This window comes from Haliotis rubra, unplaced genomic scaffold (assembly GCF_003918875.1).
Source record: "Haliotis rubra isolate DU_JTF1 unplaced genomic scaffold, ASM391887v1 Scf2032, whole genome shotgun sequence".
In the NCBI taxonomy this organism is placed as follows: Eukaryota; Metazoa; Mollusca; class Gastropoda; order Lepetellida; family Haliotidae; genus Haliotis; species Haliotis rubra.
The window spans coordinates 37,530-60,248 of NW_025766040.1; the positions used below are offsets into that span (position 1 = coordinate 37,530).

The 22,719-nt window shown below is 40.7% G+C and overlaps 1 protein-coding gene and 1 long non-coding RNA gene across 2 annotated transcripts in view; both read right to left on the reverse strand.

Annotated features, from left to right (window-relative positions):
- The window catches only part of LOC124275868, a 34,263-nt gene extending 19,641 nt beyond the window's left edge, over positions 1-14,622 (reverse strand). Inside the window, exon 1 of the mRNA XM_046711550.1 lies at positions 14,537-14,622. Within this exon, the coding sequence (XP_046567506.1) occupies positions 14,537-14,540 (4 nt within the window). The 5' untranslated portion in view covers positions 14,541-14,622. The remainder of the gene's footprint in view (positions 1-14,536) is intronic.
- On the reverse strand, positions 8,394-11,856 carry LOC124275867. Its single transcript, XR_006898367.1, has 3 exons — positions 11,783-11,856; positions 11,280-11,522; positions 8,394-8,715 (listed from the first exon to the last, which is right to left on the reverse strand). It is a non-coding gene; the product is annotated as an uncharacterized LOC124275867 (long non-coding RNA).
- Positions 14,623-22,719: the final 8,097 nt, after the last annotated feature.

Sequence of the window (22,719 nt, forward strand, 5' to 3'; positions counted from 1 at the left end):
AACATCATTATTGTCAACCACACAGCATTATATCATCTAAATACCACAATAATATACATCTACTTTTAATCCCTCAAACCCAAAGTCAAAGATCTTTATTATGCATGAAGGCCACTGGCTCCATATACATATAACATGTGTACAATCAAAATATATTGGCAACATGATGTAAAACAATTAAGAGTCTATATAAGCAGTATATATGAATTTGCATAGATTTAATAATGCTTCATTTGAAGTGAAAAAGTTAGCAGGTTTTGAAAATAAATATATTTGGAATGTGGTTTGAAATATGTGGGGAAAATAATAAAATCTTTCTTCAGAATAATATTTGCATACTAAAAGAAAATGGAATTCATCCTATACCGAGTTTACAGACAGGACATGTGCGTAGAGATACATCAATATTTAACCATCTTCCTTCATTTATTTTTAATCGTAATAGGCCTGCTCTTGGAATTTTATAAGAATATTACGATATTTGTTTTCATGTATAACACTTAAATATTTTTTCCGGTTCTAGTAAACACTTACATTTCTCTATAAAATTGTAGCGTGAACTGTTGTCGAGAGTACAATGCCAAGATTAGTGGCAGAACATATTACACATACATCTTTAAAACATCTAAGAATATCAACCTTATTGCCTACACTTTGTGCTAACCATACAAAGCCAAATCTATGTGAAGAAAAAGTATGTTACGAATATGAGAAGCATAATTATTTTGCCCAATGTTATCTAAATATACTGACATGTCAAGTATGTTTTGGGGTATTCTACCAGAGTGCATTTCTGTAAGCTTTAGCCAATATTTAATAACTAGACATAAGGCATTTATATACAAAGGATATCGTCCACATTCACCATATATTATAACATTAGGGCGTTTTGTAATCCTACATTTAGAAATCTCTTACACGCAAGCAAATGAACTTTTCAATATTCTCATAGCGGCTAATCCCCCATAATTTCCGCACCATAAAGTAAAATTGGTTGAATTTGTGAATCAAATATTTTAAAGAATACCCTAGGATCAACCACATCAATCTTCGTAAGTTATATAGTATTTGTAACAATGCTCTTTTCCTCTCAGTGCTAGATCGTCTGTACATTTATTCATTTTAAACGTGTGGATGAAAGTATAATACCAAGATATCTATATGAATTCACAACGTCAATAACAGAGTCTTTATAATACCATTTTTCTTTAGTTGATAATCGCCTCCACCCCTTCTAAAAAACAACAATATTGGTTTTATCGAGGTTGACGTCAAGTCCCCATTTATCACAATATGATTCTAAGATATTCAATTGTTTTTGTAGGTCACGAAGCCACGTCAGATATGAGAATGACATTATCTGCAAAAGTAATAGCAATATCTCTAAAAAATCATCAGGAACAGCTGTACACCAAATCTTACTTCACTTTCTACAATATCAGTACACAGTTCACCAATAAAAATGAAAAAAAGAAGTGGACTTAAAAATACACCTTTTGTCTAAGACCGACTGGGCAATCAAAATAATCTGTATAAACATTATCATTGCATCTTACACATGCTGTAACAGATACATATATATACTTTTTATTGCAGCCAACATTTTGCCATTTAATCCAGAGTTTTGAAGACAGTACCAAAGTTTATATCGTGAGACGGAATCAAAAGCTTTCATAAATCTACGAAGGCAACATACAATTTCTTCTTTTCTTGATAAGCATTTCTGAATTATTGCATTAAATGTGAAAACATGATCAGTTGTAGAATACCCTTTCTAAACCGGCTTGAAATTCAGGTATTTTATCTCTCATCGTAGCTCAGGGTTGTAAGTCTGCTATGAAGAATCCGTGTATATATTTTGCTGAGTGCAATTTAAAGGGAAATCCTCCGTAATTATCGGGATTACTTCGGTCACCCTTTTATGTATAGGAATTATAATTGCTTTAGTCCAGTTTTCAGGGAAAACACCTTTTTGAAACAATGTATTAAAGAGTTTTCTAAGAAATGGTAAAATGATATGTAGAACATGTAAGCATTTCTACAATTATATAGTCATTACCTGGAGATTTACCTCTTTTAGATGACCTAAGACTGATATAATTTCAGAATCAGTGAACTCTACATTCAAGAATAGTTGTATCAATATCATCAACGCAATCCTTATCATCTTGACATTCCCAAGTTACTGTATCACTGGAGCACAGGTCTATTAAAAAACTGTGTTAAAATGATTAAGCCACACATCTTTATTGATCTGAGGTGATAACTTATTTCCTCCCTCAACCCGTCAACTATCTTCCACGCCATAGCCACCTAGCTCCTACAAAAACTCCAACCTAATCAATAAAATTTAGAACCTCCCAAACAATCCCCATCACGCTACCTCTCAACAGCTTATATATTTAGACCAGGCTCATTTATCCATACAACGTCCGCGCCCCTCTCTCAGCCAATCAGTAACCTCTAAAATGAAAAACAACCAGCACAATCTCTCCTGTGAAAAGGTCACGGCCTCCCTACCCAGCCAGCTCACCCACAGCCTCCATAAACCACTGCCACGGCCTTTGCCTCATCGTCTCCTTCACACACCCCATCCCCTACCCACCCACCCCCGTTACAGTAAACCTGTTTTTCTTTCTTTATTAGGTCCCTTATTCTTAAATATACTACCCATCAAAGGTTTAGACTCACTAGTGTAAATGTCGCAACTTACTTCAGTCAACTGTTCTAAACCTGATTTGCAAAATATTCCATTCAGTTTAAATGTACTGTTTACACATGAACTAATGTATTGTAAAAAGAAATTCGTAACGTTGAAAAGATTATTGTCAATGAGTTCAGTGAATGATGAAAATCAGTGAAAATTGGCGAATTCTTAACAAAACTTTACATCAAAACGCAGCTGTTCACATGAACGATATTTACACATGCTTTTTAGCAATTTGATGCATGATCCTCGTGCAATTCATCTGCATAAAGCTTGCAGTTGGTTCCCCAAAGTTAGTGCCGAAATTCATCTTCGATGTAACCATATATATATACATAACATATAGTGAGTGCTTTAGGTGAGTCTAAACTCTTTGATGGGTAGTATAGTATAGCTTAACTGCACCATTACAAATTAAGCCCCAAGATGCTATACAATTACTTTATAAAGTTTGTTCGATATAACACTTTATTCGGCAGCTAGATATGCAATTACATGGTAGTGCAACAACGGCCAGGCGGCATCGCAGAGGCGATCGTCAGCCCCCTGCCTAGCTGCTGTCAAAGGGTCAAGTCCCGTTACATCCAGAATTCATTGTCTATATACTCAGTGACTGTCTGCTGCCCTGTATCGTATTACGATGCATGTATGGTCCACCGGCAGTATCCAGCATGCACCTCATCCACAGTGTTAGCGCCTACGTGGCCAGCCGGCCATACTCGAAAGTTAATTAGGGTTAATTACACGCAGGCAGCTGACCTGTACATGGCTGTGCTGGTGGTCGTGATAATAAGCTGCTGATATTTCATGTATATTGTCAGCACTGTGATTTAGATTTAGAAAACACAACTTTAACTTAACTCAGAGAATATACAAACATGTCTATATTTCCAGATAAAACCCATAACCCATCAAAGTACCTACGACAGTAGATCACCATACATACTGGGTTCCATGGGAACTTACATTACAGTACCTGCATGGACCCTAGTTGGATTTCTATAACCCCCAGTCACTGGCGATAATTCGTACGTTTAGCCCAAAATAACATTTCTTACATACTGCGTTTTAAAACTCTGGCATACATAATACTTCAAATTATGACCATGATGAGTGTCATTAACAGCAAAAGTACGGGAATATGGTCATGATAAGTTTCCTCGTCAGCAAAAAGTGCTGGGAATATGGACGTGACAAGTTTCTGCATTAGCAGAAGTGCTGAGAATATTGGCATGACAAGATTCCTCATCAGCAGAAAGAGCAGAGAATATTGGCATGACGAGTGTTATCAACAGCAGAAGTGCAGGGAATATGGGCGTGACAAGTTGCATCGTCAGCAGAAGTGCAAGGAATAGGGGCATGACAAGATTCCCTCATTAGCAGAAGTGCTGGGAATATGGGCATGACAAGTTTCGTCATCAGCAGAAGTGCAGGAATATGGGCGTGACAAGATTCCTCATCAGCAGAAGAGCAGAGAATATTGGCATGACGAGTGTTATCATCAGCAGAAGTGCAGGGAATATGGGCATGACAAGATTCCTCATCAGCAGAAGAGCAGGGAATATGGGCATGACAAGATTCCCTCATCAGCAGAAGACCAGGGAATATAGGCATGACAAGATTCCTTGTCAGCAGAAGAGCAGAGAATATGGGCATGACAAGATTCCTCATCAGCAGAAGACCAGGAATATTGGCATGACAAGATTCTTCATCAGCAGAAGAGCAGGGAATATGGGCATGACCAGATTCCCTCATCAGCAGAAGACCAGGGAATATGGGGCATAACAAGATTCCCCATCAGCAGAAGACCAGGGAATATGGGCATGACAAGATTCCTCATCAGCAGAAGTGCTCGGAATATGGGCATGACAAGATTCCCTCATCAGCAGAAGTGGGGGAATATGGGCATGACCAGATTCCTCAGCAGCTTAAAAAAGTGCAGGGGAATATGGGCATGACAAGATTCCTCATCAGCAGAAGTGGGGAATATGGTCATGACAAGTTTCCTCATCTGCAGAAGTACAGTGAATATGGGCATGACAAGTTTCATCACCAAGCAGAAGAGCAGGAATATGGGCATTGACAAGTTTAACTATTAGCAGAAGTGCATGGAATATGGACATACATTAAGATTGCTCTCATCAGCAGAAGTGCAAACGAAAACAACAGAGCTGGTATGTCCAACCAGACCCTAGTTTTACCCACATAACGTTTGTCACGTTGACTTTATTGGTGGAGAGTTTATTATCGGAAATATTAGAAGCTTGTTTTTCGGCCAAGTATTGTTTCTTGTTATCTACATTGTTTCAAAGATATTGGTTATTTTGTGTACACATGTACAACCAACTGGTCGGAATAAAACTTGTCCTCTCTATGAGATGTCATGTATTTAATATGACAAATGATTTAGACCCGATACCGCGAAAATCTTAGTATCGCACTTTAGAAGATGTTGGTTTCTTTGCGATGTCTATCTGCCTTAGTGCTGTGTCTCCAAGAGGGTGATGAACAACACAAGTCTGTCTGTGGGTCCACAACTTTATTCAGTACTGCACACTCGGCTGCAGATTCGGCTCGGCTCTTCCCTGGCCCTATTGCCTGTACCGTTATATATACCCAGGGTTGGTCAGTCTTGGTCCTTTGTTTCTCTGCCCTCTCTTCGCTACTGGTCAGTGGTGGTATACCGTTAATGGTCAGGTCTCTAATTAACTTAATTATCTCTGCCGGGCGCTGACACTGATGGACATGAATCTCCATTGCTTTTGTCTCAAAGCCCTTGGCCAAATGTTCTGCCAGACAGAGTTTGTTGTTAGATTCCCTGACCCGTACTATATTTAGGGGCCAGCACGTGTGCACCCAGTGGGGGACCGGCTGGCCCTGCCTTTATCTGTTGTTTCAGGTTAACGGTATCTCACTGACCAGTGCGTATGTTTAATTATTCTGCCCTAATGAGTGGGCTTAATGGATGGTATGTGTGGGGCCATCTGGGCATCAGCTGTTCTTGCCTTGGATATACTTCCCTGTCGTATTGTAAGGACGTGACCTCACGTCCTTAATTAGAGCATAGGACCAAATGACTGTGACCAACCCTGATATACAATCATTATACAGGAGGTAACAATATATGTGCATAGTATCGACATACAATCGGTTTATAATATCAAAAAATTTAATGATGTACAGTGGAATATATATATAGTTCAAAAAGGTACAATTGACATAAGTGTGCTATGATGTATAAGTTATAATGTGGACTCATTATTGAACATGTTACAACTAAACAACGTATATACAAATCTACAATTACTATCGACTAAGAAATATGCACGGTGTTATGTAAAATGTTTGTGTGTCCAACGATGTGTGTGCGACAGGCCATCATTGGTGAGTTGGTTGTGTTGTCAGTAGTTGACTTTAATACATAGCTATGGTTCGACAAAAAAAGGTAATCGGGGGATGGGATGGGGTGGTGAGAAGAGGATGTATGTAAGAGTACGGCTATTTTCATTAGATTTGGGATCCCAGAGACGGGTACAGCCGTTGGCTGTGGGGTGGGGGTGGATCATGATGGCTGATGGATTGATCGGTCCCCCCGACAGCTTTAAGTGGGTAATGGACGTTAGCGTGGAGTATATACAAATTGAGTATATACCGGATTTTTATGATTCGTCTTAGTCGTTTCTGCATTTAGCTTGAATATAGCTACATCCGAGGGCAGGGGATGCGAGTTGTGGATGTGATATTTACTACAGATAAGTTGTTGTCTGGCCAGGTGATAGTGACTTGATCGGAGAACAACTTAGGGGTGCGGTGTATGGCTACCGACGTAGGAGAGTAGTTGGTATTAGAGAGTGACAGGACTAGAGGTGGGGCGTTGATGTCAGCTATATTCAAACAAATTGAATCGTTCCCCTGAAGAGAAGCATAATATGACCGATGATGTCACTCTTTGTCTTCAGTTTGTACACATATAGTATTAAGGAAGTAGTCACAATAAACATGATAACAAGGATAACAACTTCAAGTTTAAAGTAGGATTTAATAAGGTCAGTTACCGAGGGCGTTGATGTCACTACGGGAGCTGGAGTGGAGGGTGTCCACACTAACATGTTAGGTGTAGTAGTGACTGCTACAGCGGTAATACCCCGAGCCAGTAGCTGTACTCGTAGCATACCGATTCTGCGATTCATTGAGAAAAGCAGGCAGCCAATTACAATTAGTATTCCCCATACTGCAACATTCAGATACGCGAAGGGGTCTGACCAATCAAATACGGCGGAGTCGTCGCCCAGTGATTTTATAAAGAGTGGGTCTGAAGGGTCGGTATATATGATTTGGTTGGCCTTTGCTTGAGCGACCACGTGTTTCAAGTTAACACTGAGTTGTTTATCTGTCTTAATTATCTTTTGGAAGGTTGCGTTCGCCAAACGGATTGGGGCGGTCCTATATTGAACCGGCTCCTGCGCTAGTAGGGCGGGAATGGTATTTCGAATTTGGTCGGAATTGAAAAAATGACGTAAGAACCCAATGTTAATAGGATAACGGAGATGGGTTGTGTTATCATGGATTTGACAATGGTTCAGCCGGGGAGGGATGGTTTTATTGTTTGCTTGGATTGAACAAGAGCAAAACAGCGGTGAGGTGCACAAACTGCAGCCTTTATGAGTTTTAATGCCGGTCGGGCACTTAAAGGAGATATTTTGGACATTTTGAGGACAACCATGCCCGATCTTAGTTCGAACATGTCAGTAACAGTACCGTTAGGTAAAAAGTGGAAAGTGCATAATTCGTGGACAAGGTCGATGTCATTAAGGAACAATGCCAAGGTACACGTAGGGGCTGAAAACGTGGACTGGGGGGGCAGTATGTTGCAGTGTATGTGTGATTCACCGTTGCATCGCTCGAACTGTTGACTCTCAAACTCGACAAACTTTTACTGTCTATGGAAACAGCAAGATATGGGGCCAGATTTCTGACGATAGTCGTAATGTGGGGAGTTAACGTGGGTTGGAAGGGAAAATGTTGACGTCCTATAAACTTTCATTACAGTAGTGTCTGAAACTACTGGTATTAGTAGTGTCACAAACAACATATTGTTGTGGCGGGCTAGGTGTACATCAACATCGGTATAGTACATCGTGGCGTCGGTGTATCGAAGTTGAAACTTTGGGTATGTGGAATGTAAGCGGTCGGCAATAGCGTGAATTGTTGTCAGTAGTGTTGGTAAGGGAACAATGTTAGGTGACAGGCGGCCCCCTTAGTAACTGGAATATACCTGATAATAGTGTCTGGGACTGACCCTGTACTAATGTAGCCAATTGATTTTCTCTGCCTACCATAAGGAGGAGTGTGGAGAAATAGTTCTCGTACCATTTGACCTCTTTAAGTGTGAATGCGCCTGTCTGAACGATTTGGTTATGATTTTGTTTAATAGCTTTGATTATGTTGTCGAAGCGAATATTTGTCTGTGTCATGTAGGATGCCATGTGGTGTTGTGATGTGTTGAAGCCGACATCACGGAGATGTACCTGGGATGCGAGGAGTTGAATATGGTCTGTTACTATTTTCAGGTCACGTTCTGTGGCGAGGCCGAATGCTCCCTTGGCCAACTGACCGAGCCAAGGAAGCAAACTCTTGTGTGGCGAGTTTTGGGTTTAAGTTCGGGCGTGTCTGGGATGTGCGTTTTAATTAATTTGATTGTGGTTGCCATGTCTGAGTTAGCGCGGGAGTGTAGATTACGTACGAATGTCAGGATGGAGCTAACATGAAAGTGTGTATTTTTACATGCCGTGTCATCCTGTTTAAGACAAGATGGAATCTCATACGATCTGTTAGGAAGGTATGGCTTTGGTAACTCTAGGGCGAATGTGTGTGTCCAAGATTCGTCAAAAGCCGTTAGTTTCCCTCTTTCCGAAAACAAGGTCCCATAGTGGAGGCGGTCATGGTCCTGACCCATCGTACTATACAGTATGGTCAGCAGTAGTGACCACGCTTGCAGAGACCTCATCCTGCATAAAATGTAGATAGTTCTATAGATACTTTTCAAAATTACGTGACTAAATGCAAAAATTAAATTGGGAAACACTTACTAACCAGGATTATTTCTCAGTGGAGTAGTGGCCGTTATATATTGGGGTTTTACACATTCGTACTTCTTTATAGTGCCTTCTGTACACTCATTCATCCTCAGTTCACTACTACGTCTACTCGCAATATCTGTATCCACCGTATCCTCTAATGACGTCATTATACTACACAAATTTTCCTCAGGTTAGCTGGCCCTATACTACCGGGACTTGTGGAAGAGTGAATGATCGCTCTAAACACTCTCCCATGGGTATCGAGCACGCCTGTGGACCCGTCCGTGATCAAGAGACAGGTAGACGGTGGAATCCATCAGCTAACCCTGCCGCATAGCGACAAACACCTGGTGTCTGTCCAGGATCCTCAGACAATGGCGTGATGGCTCTTTTGTCTGTGGTTGCCCTGTACCTGGTTCCGACAGCTGACACCTCTTCCTCTCTCTACTACTCTACTACTTCCTTCCTTCAACTACAACTACCGGCGTCTCTCCAGGGTCCCCAGACAATGGCGTGATGGCTCTTTTGTCTGTGGTTGCCCTGTACCTGGTTCCGACAGCTGACGCCTCTTCCTCAACTCGTCAAACATAACCCCTATACCGCGCTCGCATATCCTTCGTCATCCATTCAGGTGGTATGTGGTGAGTTTAACTCTGCATACCTCCCTTTGCCTTGCACTTTTTCAATTTCGAACATTCATGCATTCAGGGCCGCTACTGCGTTATTGGATGGTTAGTGTGCCGGCCACTGAGAAATATCTTGCCTGGACAATTTGACAAGTATAGGGCACAATATCAGTTGTATATGTGTGTTGGTACAGTGGGAGAAGCTATAATCGGCTTTCTCCACATATTGGCTTAATGAAGTGGATGTGTTGAAAATATGTTAAAGTTGTTGTGAGTTGCTCTGATTCTTGATATGTTCATGTGTTACCTTAATATTTAGTTTCCGACATATACATATATACCGTAGGAATTTGTTGGCTTTGTTATGTTGTACCGTAATATTTCAGTCGCATATATACATATATACAAGAGTAATTGGTTGGCAGTCCTAGCTGACTGAACGATCAATATGCCTCCCCTGGGCCGGATGATTGGGGCTCGACTCAGCTATGGGAGGCGCCTGATATCATGCTCTGCGCTGTTGGGGGAGGGGGCATGTTCTAAGCAGGTGTCCTAACTGGTTACAGTTATAACATCTGAGGTACTTTGTGCGACACTCTTGTGGGGAGGTGTGGAAGTAGCCGCAGCCTTTACAACGAAATTGTTGTGAGGGATTGGTGGGGTGTTCCACCTCTGGGGAGTGGCTCTCGGGCGGGCCTGACTGTTGATAATACTGGAGATGGATTAGAGCTATATTGTAGTGACCGTTGAATACCATCTTCGTTGCATTGACCTATTTTTGGGTGTGGGGCCTGACATGGTTCTTGGAAAATTTTGATTGGGGGCGATAGCCAGAGTTGATCGCATTAACATGTTCAGTGTAGCGCACTGACTTGGGATGAAAGGGCATTAATCGCCGCCATAAGTTGATCTGACTTGGGATCAGTCAACCCTGACGTGGCGTCTGCAATTTCCGCGCCTCGATTACTTGCTCTAGAGTATCGTGCGCGTGGGTCAGGATAAACTGACGTATATGGGGCAGGGTATTGCGTAATATAAGGTCTTTAATGTAGCCATCATCATTTCTGTGCAGTAATTCAGCTTCATGCCTGACGGACTGAAGAAAGGCGGGGAAGGTTTCTGCCAGACCTTTGTTTCCTGTCCAGTAAGGCATTCTGGCGAGTTAAGAGACTTATGGATGATGGGGAATATCGGCGTAAAAATGCAGCTCTTAACTCTGGCCAGGACATACAGGAGGTATTTTCGTACCCTCGTACCATTCCGCCGCTAAGTGGGTCAGGTAAAGGGGAAGATATCAATATGGTCACTTTCGGTATAGTGTTGAGCAGAGGCGAACTTCTCATAGCGTTTCAGCCAAGCAGATGCCGCTATGGGATCTTTGCCATCAAACATGGGAAGTGGAAGGCGTGAACAATTAATAGCCCTGGACAAAGTTGATAAAGTATGGGAAGTTGAGGGTTCCTGGCTGTTAGGGCGGCGAGGTGGTGGGGGGAGGGGAGATGCTACGAGGTGGGGGTAATAATGGGAATGTCTGGGGGTGTCGTGGGGTAAACGATGAGGGAGTGGGTGGGGTCGGGATGGAAGCCTTAGTGTTGGTGTGACTATTGTGGCGCGTGGTAGAGGTGGTATCATCAAAGGTCACCCATTGGGAGGAATAAGGGTCAAGAGAGCTGAGGTCGACTTGTTTAGGGTGGATTTAGACGTTGGGGTGAGTTAATCTTTTCTGGGGTCAAGAGGGGAAGCCTTTCATCCGCGTTTAGTGGATTAAGTTTGAATATCGACATAGTTATGCAACGTACAAATGTGCTGCTAAACAAGTAAAAATGCAAATAGGGTAGGCAGTGGTAATATAAAAATGTGCTTTACCCAAAGGAGTGTCACAATGTTAGGAAACGAAGAACAGTTCGTTACACACAGTTCTTGCACAGTGTCTCTCACGAAACTTCGGTTTTGTCCTGCTGTGAAGTGAGTTGACGTCGGAAATGATGATGGGTCCTGTCTGGTCGGGAGGTGGCGAGTTGGTCCCGGTGTGCATGGTCCTGGTCCTGTCTGGAACTGATGGGTTGTCTCCTGGTCCTTTAGGGTGAACTGGCTCCGCGGAATCTGGTCCTGTAGAAAGGTAGCTTCTGATGGGTCGTATCAAAACGCGATGCAGTCCCGTGGAGATATTAACACACTGGCACATAGAAATGGGGAGTATATTGCCACACCGTTTATGACAGCTTCTAGAAGTGTTATAGTACGTGTTTGTAGGCTTATATGAAACTGTCGTTCTGGTTAGGCGGCACATGGAATTAGTCCGCTTCCAAATTACGGAGTGAAGGCTGTTAGTTGTGGACCCCAGACAAAGTATAATGTTCAGCATTAACCTTTGTATGGAACTTGGCTGCTTGGCTTGAAGAGGCACCAGAGATCTGTCTCCACCAGTATCGCACTTAGAAGATGCTGGTTTTCTTTGCGATGTCTATCTGCCTTAGTGCTGTGTCTCCAAGAGGGGTGATGAACAACACAAGTCTGTCTGTGGGTCCACAACTTTATTCAGTACTGCACACTCGGCTGCAGATTCGGCTCGGCTCTTCCCTGGCCTATTGCCTGTACCGTTATATATACCCAGGGTTGGTCAGTCTTGGTCCTTTGTTCTCTGGTTCTTCTTCGCTACTGGTCAGTGGTGGTATACCGTTAATGGTCAGGTCTCTAATTAACTTAATTATCTCTGCCGGGCGCTGACACTGATGGACATGAATCTCCATTGCTTTTGTCTCAAAGCCCTTGGCCAAATGTTCTGCCAGACAGAGTTTGTTGTTAGATTCCCTGACCCGTACTCATATTTAGGGGCCAGCACGTGTGCACCCAGTGGGGACCGGCTGGCCCCTGCCTTTATCTGTTGTTTCAGGTTAACGGTATCTCACTGACCAGTGCGTATGTTTAATTATTCTGCCCTAATGAGTGGGCTTAATGGATGGTATGTGTGGGGCCATCTGGGCATCAGCTGTTCTGCCTTGGATATTAGTACCAAATTGTGCGATATCGTGCTGAACCAACCTCCGCCTTCGGACAGGTTTAGCGAACACCTGTGTCCGTGAGCAATTATCACAACATCAAGAGAAAACATTTTGAAGATTAAAACCTGTCGATGGACAGTAAAATACTACAGAATCACAGATATGAGCTGTGATTGAGAAGAACCATGGTGGTAGTGGTTAGTTTTCAATTCAATTCAAAGTTTATTCTCATGAGTCATATACATGACATAGAGTAAAACAAATACATGTGCAAAGCAATGAAACAAACACATATTACATTAACGGAGCGTACGCAAGCCCCATTTCACAAAAGAGCAGCAAGTTTAACAAGTATTGGTTTGTATGTGATAGACATAAGTGAAATATATTTATCAACAGTGGATGTTTACAATAATATAGAGGGAGATATTTGTTTCGTAATTCTTTTAACTCATTGCATTCTAATATAAAAGTGAAATTCATCCCCAATTTTACTCTTGCATGATGTACACAGTCTATTTTCTTTATCAATTTTAAGCCATCTACCAGTTTTCAATAGGGAGTCTGTGGTTACAAGTTCGAAGTTTTGTAGTATAAATACGTAAATCTAGAGGAAGTTGCAACAAATAAGTTTCAATATAAAGATTATCCTTAAACATATTGTAATATTGGCCTTTCGATGACTGTGATTTACTTTCTCTCCAAGTTTGTAGAAACTGATCAACGAGTACAGTTTTAACATTATTTACCAGCCAATGGGTGCTCTGAAATTCTTGTAATTGCCAAATGTAGCTAAAGCCTGTATCTCTAAGACAGATTTTACTTCCGCCATTAGCGGATATTTAGCATTTGCCTGAGAATTGTGCAAATTGAACATTAATTTATACATTACTTTGATAGTTTACCATGAGATAATAATAATTTACACCAATATGATAACATTCTCAATTTGATAGATATACTAAGTGGATATCTTCCAAGTTCACCCTATAAAGTCTGGGGTTGTTGTTTTTACCTTCAATATGTATTTACAAAATTTCAAATGAATACGTTCTAATTGAATAGTGTTTTCGTAGCCCCACACCTCAGCACCGTACAATAAAATAGGCTTAACAAGTTGATCAAAAAGTTTAAGTTGGCAGTCGACCGGTATATCTAACAAGCGAATTTTTCTAAATATAGCAAACATTGCACGAGAAGATTGATCAGAGAGCCGTTTAATGGCTTTACAAAAGCGACCAGTGTTTGTGAATAGTACACCAAGATAAACATAATGTTTTTCACCTCTAAAACAGTATTCTGCAGGAAAAATAATGTACTAAGTTTACTGCTTCTTTTGAAAAAATCAAAACTTTAGTTTTAGAAATGTTTACTGTTAGTTTCCATCGTGTACAGTAAGCATCAAAAGTTTCCAAAACAAAGTTTCAAATCAGAAGGAGATTCAGATAAAAGAACTGTATCATCAGCATAAAGAATTACCAGTAGCTTAACGAATATACCAAGTTCTTTTAGTGCATAAGCATTCACAAATTCCAACCAATTACGTTATTTTGATAGAAAATACTCCAAATCATTTTAAATAAAGAGCAAACAGAAATGGAGATAAATTTTCGCCTTGTCGAACACCCGTATTATTACATAAGGAAAGAATTGGGTTGTACTGCCATTATGAGAAACACATGATTTTATATGCTGATACATATTTTTATAACATTATAACATTTTCCAGTAATACCATTATCAACCATTTTCCGCCAAAGCATTACAGCGCCACACACAGTATCAAAAGCTTTACTAAAATCAACAAATACGCAGTATAATTTCTTATTTTGATTAAGGTATATATCAATCAATGCCTTTAAGATATAAATGTTATCAATGGTGGAGTAGTTTTTCCTGAAGCCCGCTTGCGCAGAGCTTATGACACCAACGCTGTCAGAGTAGGCTTGGAGCCGTTTACTTAATATGGATGTGAATAGTTTACCCAAGCAGCTTAAAAGTGACACCCCCGATAATTATCCGGGTCCCAATACCCCTTTGTTTTTGTGTAAATAGGCTTAATTATACCTAGAAGCCGGGACTCAGGCATAGCTGTGGTCTGTTTTTCAAAGGTATTCTTACCCATATTCTCCAGTACTGTGATCACTTGACCGACGTCCACGATGAACTGCGGCGATGAACTCCTACGTATAGCTGGTCCACGGTGAATGGGACATCGCACTACATAGCTTCATCCTGAGCGCAGATGACAAAGGCTTCTTTATATCAACGGGGTCCGCATGGCTGACTGTGCATATACCCATAACCACTACTATTTGAGACACACAGTTCCCCTGTTCGGCTCCTGCTGTTGTGTGAACATAATTTGTACATTTGCTTTGCGCGTGATAAATCAAAGCTATTTCCCTCTGGACATAACCTTGATATGAAAGTGGAAACTCGTTTGGTGTGCTATACATATAGACTAGCAGTTTACCAGGCGGGTTTACTCCCAAAAATTAGACGTCCCAAAAAGTCAAACGTCCCAAAAGTCAAACGTCCCAAAACACAGACAAATCAATCAGGCGTGACTGTGATTACAACCTTTGTCTTACTCACTCATATAATGAGCCTGTCCCATACACTAACGAGATGCTTTTCACATTTGCACAGAAATACTTTTGATCAGAATAGTAATGTTGACTGACTTACTCATTTACTGGGTTCTCGAAATATGTTTTCGCAATGTTCACAATATGTCAAACATATCTAGAAACAAAAACAATAATATAAGATTTCCACTTTTTAACATTTTAAAAGTTGTTATAAATATTTATATATATTTTTCTTTTAACTTTTGCTCATTTTTATCCTATCATTATGTTAATCATTATTCACTCCATAATTATGTTTTTAAACAAAGGTTGATTGTAAAGCAACATATTAACAAAATACAATCAAATTGCTTTGTTTCACGCAAATAAAGTCATTGTCATTATCCATAATCTCTTCTCTTTGTGTTTGGATTAGTATGTTTGGAGTAGTCCATTAATTAACGAAGGTAACAGTGTAGTGAGCCTCAGTGCAACCAACCATAAATGTTTGTAAATCTGTACATATCTACATCCATAACACTAAACGATTTAAATAACTCTTTCTGTAAATATCTATTCCCTTTGTCTGCCTCCTCTTGTTGAACTTTTTGTAATATACACTTGTAACTATGTGGAGAGGGATTATTTAAGTTGGATAACTTGTGCCCAATCCGTTTCTTAACTGAATAAAATATGTATCAATCAAACCATAACCTTTGTTGTTTTAGCGCGTCTAACGTTTTGACGTCTAACCTTTGGGAGGTCGCCACCGGGCGCATCCACAGCAAGCGATGCATGTCATCCGCGAGCAATTATCGCACTATACACTCAACTGTACACTTCACCCGAGTGAAAGAACATCAGACCTCTGTTACCAATTCCGACAGCAAATCAGCCATTTCCGACCACATCAAAGCAAGCCCCAATCATCAAATAGATTGGTCTGACATCACCATTCTCTAACAAACAAAAGACTCCACCGAACGCAGGCTCACCGAAGCCATCCACATCAAACGCCAAAAGCCCACCTTCAACCGAGACCAAGGATACTTCATTCCATCCGCTTATGATGCACTCATCCACCAAGCCCAATCTACTGTATAAACTCTGCTGTATAAACATCTCATTATTATTTGTACATCATTGGCTTCCACGCCTGTCCTTTGTATTCACAGTCTGGCTTCATCAGCTTTCTGCCTTGCCAGTTTATGTTAATTATGTTGTTTTACTTTGTTACATTATTTACATCCAGTATATATATACACTTCCCTTCTTCATGTTCCATTATGCTTTCGACAACGGTACAAGAATCTGTATCGAAACGTCGCACTCACGGAAATAAAGAAGTTGTTATCCATAAAACTTGTTATATATTGTTTCTGAGTTGCCAAAAAGTTTATGCGACGTTAGTGTTTCATCAAGTATAATTGCTAAAATAGCAGTTATTGTACTTGGATATGATGTGTCTCTTGAGTTGTCAAAAAAGTTTATGCTACGTTAGTGTTGCATCAAGTATAATTGCTAAAATAGCAGTTATTGTACTTGGATATGATGTGTTTTGAATTGCCAAAGAAGCTTATAGCCAAGGCAATGTCCTTAAAAGGAAGTTGTGTAGTGTTAAACAAAGTGATAATTGAACAGTGTTAAGATCGGAATTGTTATTTCTAAATTCATTCTACGTTCCAAAACTTCAAATCTGAATTTAGTAATGGAGCCGAATATAAGTATAATTGATTCATTTCATAACCAAAGCATCTTTTTCTGCTGTGCCACAGTCGGTGGTTCTTTTGAATTGATGACAGATTTCTTGTTCCTAATGAGTCACATTGCCGATGTGACGTTAGATAAACTCACTCACTCAAGAGCAGCTGGTATTCATTTACCCAACATTTGTTCAACTCTTCTTGTTGTCACCATAGCAACATTCAAGGTGATCCCAGTTGGTTTCCATTTACTGTGTTAACATAATCAACAAGGTTTGGTGACAAGTGATCTACCTTTAGTTGCCGATGTCAACTGGTATCATATTATATCTGTGGTATTCCAGTTATTATATGGCCTATCGATGACATCTTATTCGTCCTAAAGTTAGTTATGATATTCAATTTTGGCTAAAAATATTGCCCTTGTGAAAGTAAAGTTTTAACTCACTCACTCACTGCTATCATATCGAATGCTGTTATGGTGACGGCAAGTCGACTTGATCATATGGATAGTAAATGAATTACCAATTGCTATGATCTTGAATCTTACTATGGTGACGACAAGTCGAGTTGATCATATGGATAGTAAATGAATTACCAATCATGCTATGATGTTGAATGTTGCCATGGTGACGGAGTTTATCTTTGCCAGCCCACTACGACAAGTGTACTGACGAGAGATGAAGTTGATTTTCTATGAGAAGTAAATGTAGAGTGAGTTTAATTTTACGCCACACTCAGCTGTATGGCGGCGATTGGTAAATAATCAAGTCTGGATCAGATCAACAGCATGAGCATCGATCTGCGCAATTGGGAACCGATGACATGTGTCAACCAAGCCAGCGAGCCTGACCACCCGATCCCGTCAGTCGCCTCTTACGACAAGCATGGGTTACTGAAGGATCCTTCTAACCCAGCCCATTCACGGGTTCGTAGTTTGAGTGCTAAATGCTTACGACTGAACCCTGAATGAGAGGGTGGTCGGGTGATAGTAAAGAGAGTCAGAGAGTCAGTGATGGGTGTGTGAGCTCGGATATTGGTGTGTGTGTGTGTGTGTGTGTGCGCGCGTGTGTTCCAATATTGCAATCCCAATGACTAATATTGCAATCCCGACAAGCAACGCATGACAGAACACTTCGCGTTTTAATGACACAAAACAAACAATGTGAAATTGATATTAATCAGTACACAGAGACCGGAACAGCAAGTATGGGCAGCGGAAGGACGTCGTCTCCATCTGTTAATATGCTGGAGGAACTGAAGCTGAAAACAGAACATATAGACATGTTTATGTATGAATGAGTGATCGAGGTTCTACGCTGCATTAGTCACTAGACAGGTCACCAGTATTGACTTTCATCTTGTAATCAAACGTTCCAAAGCTTTTTGGCATTGGAAACGGGTCACTAACACACACACACGCACGCACGCATGCACGCACGCACACGCACGCGCACACACGCACACACACACACACGCGCGCACACACACACACACACATATATATATTATATATATATATTGGCGAATGAAAAAGAGCAGACATGGAATGAAATCAGTAGGAAGTGGACGACATTTTGGATGCTATGTTCTGGGTATGTAGATAAAGTTAACATGTATTTACATGCTGATGCAGGTTTTACTCCGTCAGTAACTGTTAAAACTTAAGGAACATAACAAAGGACGAAATAGAAAAGGATTTATTCCACAGCTACCGTGTCCCAAAATGTAGTGTCTTAATTTACTGAAAATGATTCACGGATCCGCATGCATATTTTACAATTTGTTCAACATATCAAACAAGAAGTAGAAAGGAATAATTCTCCCGTATTTGAACTCCTCAAGTAACCAACATATATCGTGTCCCTACGGGGTTTATAATCAATATGGGGCCGAGGTAGCCCTAGTGGTTAAAGCGTTCGCTCGGCACGCCGCAGACCCAGGTTCTGTTCCACACATGCCTGGTGTCCACGGGCGTGATATTGCTGTATTACTGCTAACGGAGACGTAAAACCACAATCACGCACTCACTCACTCACTACAATAAATGTTAAGGACGGAATACAACCGGATTCATGTTTCTGTTCTTGAAGCATTATGCGACCATTATTATTTTGTTAATCTATTTTCTTTTGTATAAACGCCACTTGTAACGTTAAAATATATGGTTCGACAAACAATAACATATCAGGGAAATACTAGAAAATTACTTGTATTCATTCATAATTTAGTTTCTTGAACCGTTTATATATATAATAATAATAATAGGAAACTTGTATATAGCGTTACACCATGCTTGATGCATGCTTGCTGTATACAGGGGGTATAATACATTTTGGTGACCAAATTGAACACCTGGCTGACGTCATTTCACAGGGGTGTTGTCAATGACCTTGTACTGAGCTGACCTAAGAAATCAGAGTCATGGGTGTCCGTCGTTGGTCTCAGGGATTATTATTAATAATAATAATAGTAGTTTATTATAGTGTCATGTGTTATAGATGATGGGACAGCATAGTATAGCATATAAAATGCAAAACATCAGGCCTCGAGAGGCCGAAAAGACACCTTAAAAAAGAATATCAGCAATATTTAAAAGGCATTTCAAAAATATAAAAGGATTGTTGACATATATACACACTTAGATACATGCATAGGTACACATTTAAATACTAGCATCGATGCGTACAAACATAGATAACTACAAAAAAATACCTTCATACATAAATTTATCCTTACATAGACGTATACATACCTATATACATACATAGACACATGCATACATGGGCACTTACATACATACATAAATACAAACAACAGACAGACAGACAGACAGACAGGCACACACAGACACACACACATACATACATACATACATACATACATACATACATACATACATACATACATACATACATACATACATACATACATACATACATACATACATACATACATACATACATACATACATACATACATACATACATACATACATACACCCACTTACACAACATATACACGCACATACATACGTTCATCCTTACATACACACATACAGACATACATACATACCTACACACCCACGTACATACGTACATACATACGTACGCACACAGGCACAGGCACGCACGCACGCACGCACGCACACATACACCATCATACATACACATACTTAAATGCACGCATGCATGCATGCATACTGTGGGCGTCTCGGGGTATAAACGTTTATTAGGTACAAAAGTTCATAGTGGGTGGAGTAGGTTAGGTAGTTGGGTGGGCGGCTGACGTAAGTACCTACCTTTGTAGTCAAATATGTAGTAGCCTAGGCCCATGCGGACCTCGTGGCCGGGGAGACAGGACGATGTCACGCTTCTTGCATGCTCCGCCATCTTGAGGGGCAGAGATGCAAGGAGCGTGCGCATTGGCCGAAATCTGGATTTGCCCAGTCACGTGGTCCGATGTCGACTATATAGGCCTACCCTGGGTAGGGAATCGTCAGTCGTCCGATACCCGCATCGGGTAAGTTTCTAGCGACTCCGAGTCTTGAATCAAGACCAGTTGAAGTTTAAGTTTCCAGATATTGTTTGTTGTTTTAGGGAGGTCGGGTGGATTTAGTGTTAGTTTGGGAAGGGGAGAAATAGTATAGGAATGAGTAGGTTTTGTTTCGTTGTTTTCGGGAGTAGGTATTAGGCGATGGACGTAAACCAAAGTTAAACTGTATTTAAGTAGGATTTAGGTAGGTAGATATATGTAGGCTTGTTTAGACTAATACGGCCTTTTTTTCACAATAAACAAGAATGGAAACCTAAATATTCTTTTTGTTTTGACTTTAATTGAGTTGAATTGGGAGAACCCGCCAGGAACCATTCCCACAGAACTTGTAGACAAGATGTACTGACCACGTAAAGAGACCAATTATCAAACACAACGCAAAGCATATTACTTCAGTAACCAACCGACACTTGTCATACATAAAAACAACGTTCTGCTGTCACTGGGCGTCTGTTTTACAACACTCATGCGCTAGGCGCCTATTACAGATTTGGTGCCGAGACCAGGATAAGGGTTTGTTTTTTCCAATTTTTTCTCAGTGTAGTCTAACAAAACATGTCGGAAGATTTAGGTCTAAATTGTTCTTTGTTGTCCGAGACTGATGGTCAGTTTCATGTCAGTGCCGGTGCTAATTTGGAGGAACCACTTATCGATTTGACAAGTGAGTTGCCCCCATTTCGGCAAAATATGTATCCCACTTCTACGCCGTATTCACCTCTTTCTCAAATAGGAAATGGTGTTGGTTTAAGACAGATGAGTAGGGATACACAGTTACCATCAGCTTATGGTGCACGTCAGAATGCTGATCATCGGTTGTTTGGTCATATATCAGATGGAATCATGAGTGGTAGCCGTTCGGTGCATTTCAGTACACCAGAAATACAAGACAGGTTGCATACTGATTTTTCGGATTCTAGAGGTTTGAATTGTTTAAGACAACCACATCCAGTCGGAACTGTTTTGACAGGGTTTGAAAAGTCTAGGTTATCTCATCGTGAAGTTGTGCCTGAAAGATTTGATGGAATATCATGTGATTGGCAGGATTTTATTGTTCATTTTGAACAAGTAGCTTCATGGAATGGGTGGACAGAATATGAAAAGGCTCAACAACTTAGTATGTGTTTGAGAGGTGCAGCACAAAACTTTTGAGTAGTCTTACGTTAGGGCAACTCAGCAGTTATCAGGCAGTGAAATTTGCTTTGGGTCAACATTTCAATGCCATTGAGCGGAATGTAGCCAACAGAAGTGAATTTCGAAATCGTCGGCAAGGTCGCGACAGGCCGTACTGGATTATGGGTTTGAACTCCGTAGACTAGCAAATTTAGCTTACCCTACCAGCACCCCTTCATCACTAGAGGTACATTTGATTGATCAGTTCTTAACTGGCCTGCATAGTTTTGACATGAGAAAACATGTTACATTTGCACATCCACAAACGCTTTGAAAACGCCATTTCATATGCCATGGAGTTCGAAGCCGTTGATGGAAGCAGGAAAAAGAAACCTGAAAGTTTAGACAGGGTGGCAGGAGTGAACCAAACTAGGCAACCACTTGATAGTGGTGGGTTGACACTGGAGGCAGTCACAAAGTTAATAGATGATCGCTTGGAAAAGTTTAAACGTAGCTTAAGAAGTGCCAGGCCTAATACCTGCTATGTCTGCAATCAATCAGGTCACTTTCGCGATAGGTGTCCATACTTATCAAAACTGGGTTTGCTTGATCAATCAGATATCAAGGAAACAGATATGGGAAACTAGTAAAAGGCTGGGGTCGAGGCCGAGGTCTCAGCCGATGTTGGGAAAATTTGTAGGCCAGATGAAGATGTAGCTTCTGTGAAAAAAAACTGTTTTACTGTTGATATCGGAGTGCAGGTAGATTTACCTTCGCTGATGGGGAATAGTGTTGAACCCTTGGTGAAGCAATCTGTACTCAATGGTGATGGGTTAGAGGAAAAATTATTTTTATCTGGTGAAGGGAAACCGATGAAGTCATCTTCGTCAACTTGCTCCAGTGAATCAGTTTCACGGGAACAAATTGTTTTACATTCTTTGAAACCTCAGAAATGTTTGTATACAGATGTTTTGGTGAACGGGCTTACCTCTAGAATGTTGTTGGATACAGGGTCTCCTGTCTCAATTATGTCACAAGATGATGTTCTTAAACTGGGTTTCAGAGCATTAGTTTGAAGAAAGTTCACAAGGATTTCTTTACGGCCAATGGTATGCCTATGGTTGTCCATGGTTCTGCTTGTTTTGAGTTTTGTGTTGGAAGTGTGACGTTTCAACAAGAGTTTGTCGTTGCAGACTTGGGTACCATGGGTAAGTATTCTTGGCATGGATTTCCTAGAGGATTATGATGGTGAGGTACATGTGAGACGACAGACACTGTCTACATCTAGAGGGAAACTCAAGTTGTACAAACTGAACACAGGTAGTTGTGCGCGGGTTAGAATTGTTGACAAGGTTGTTGTTCC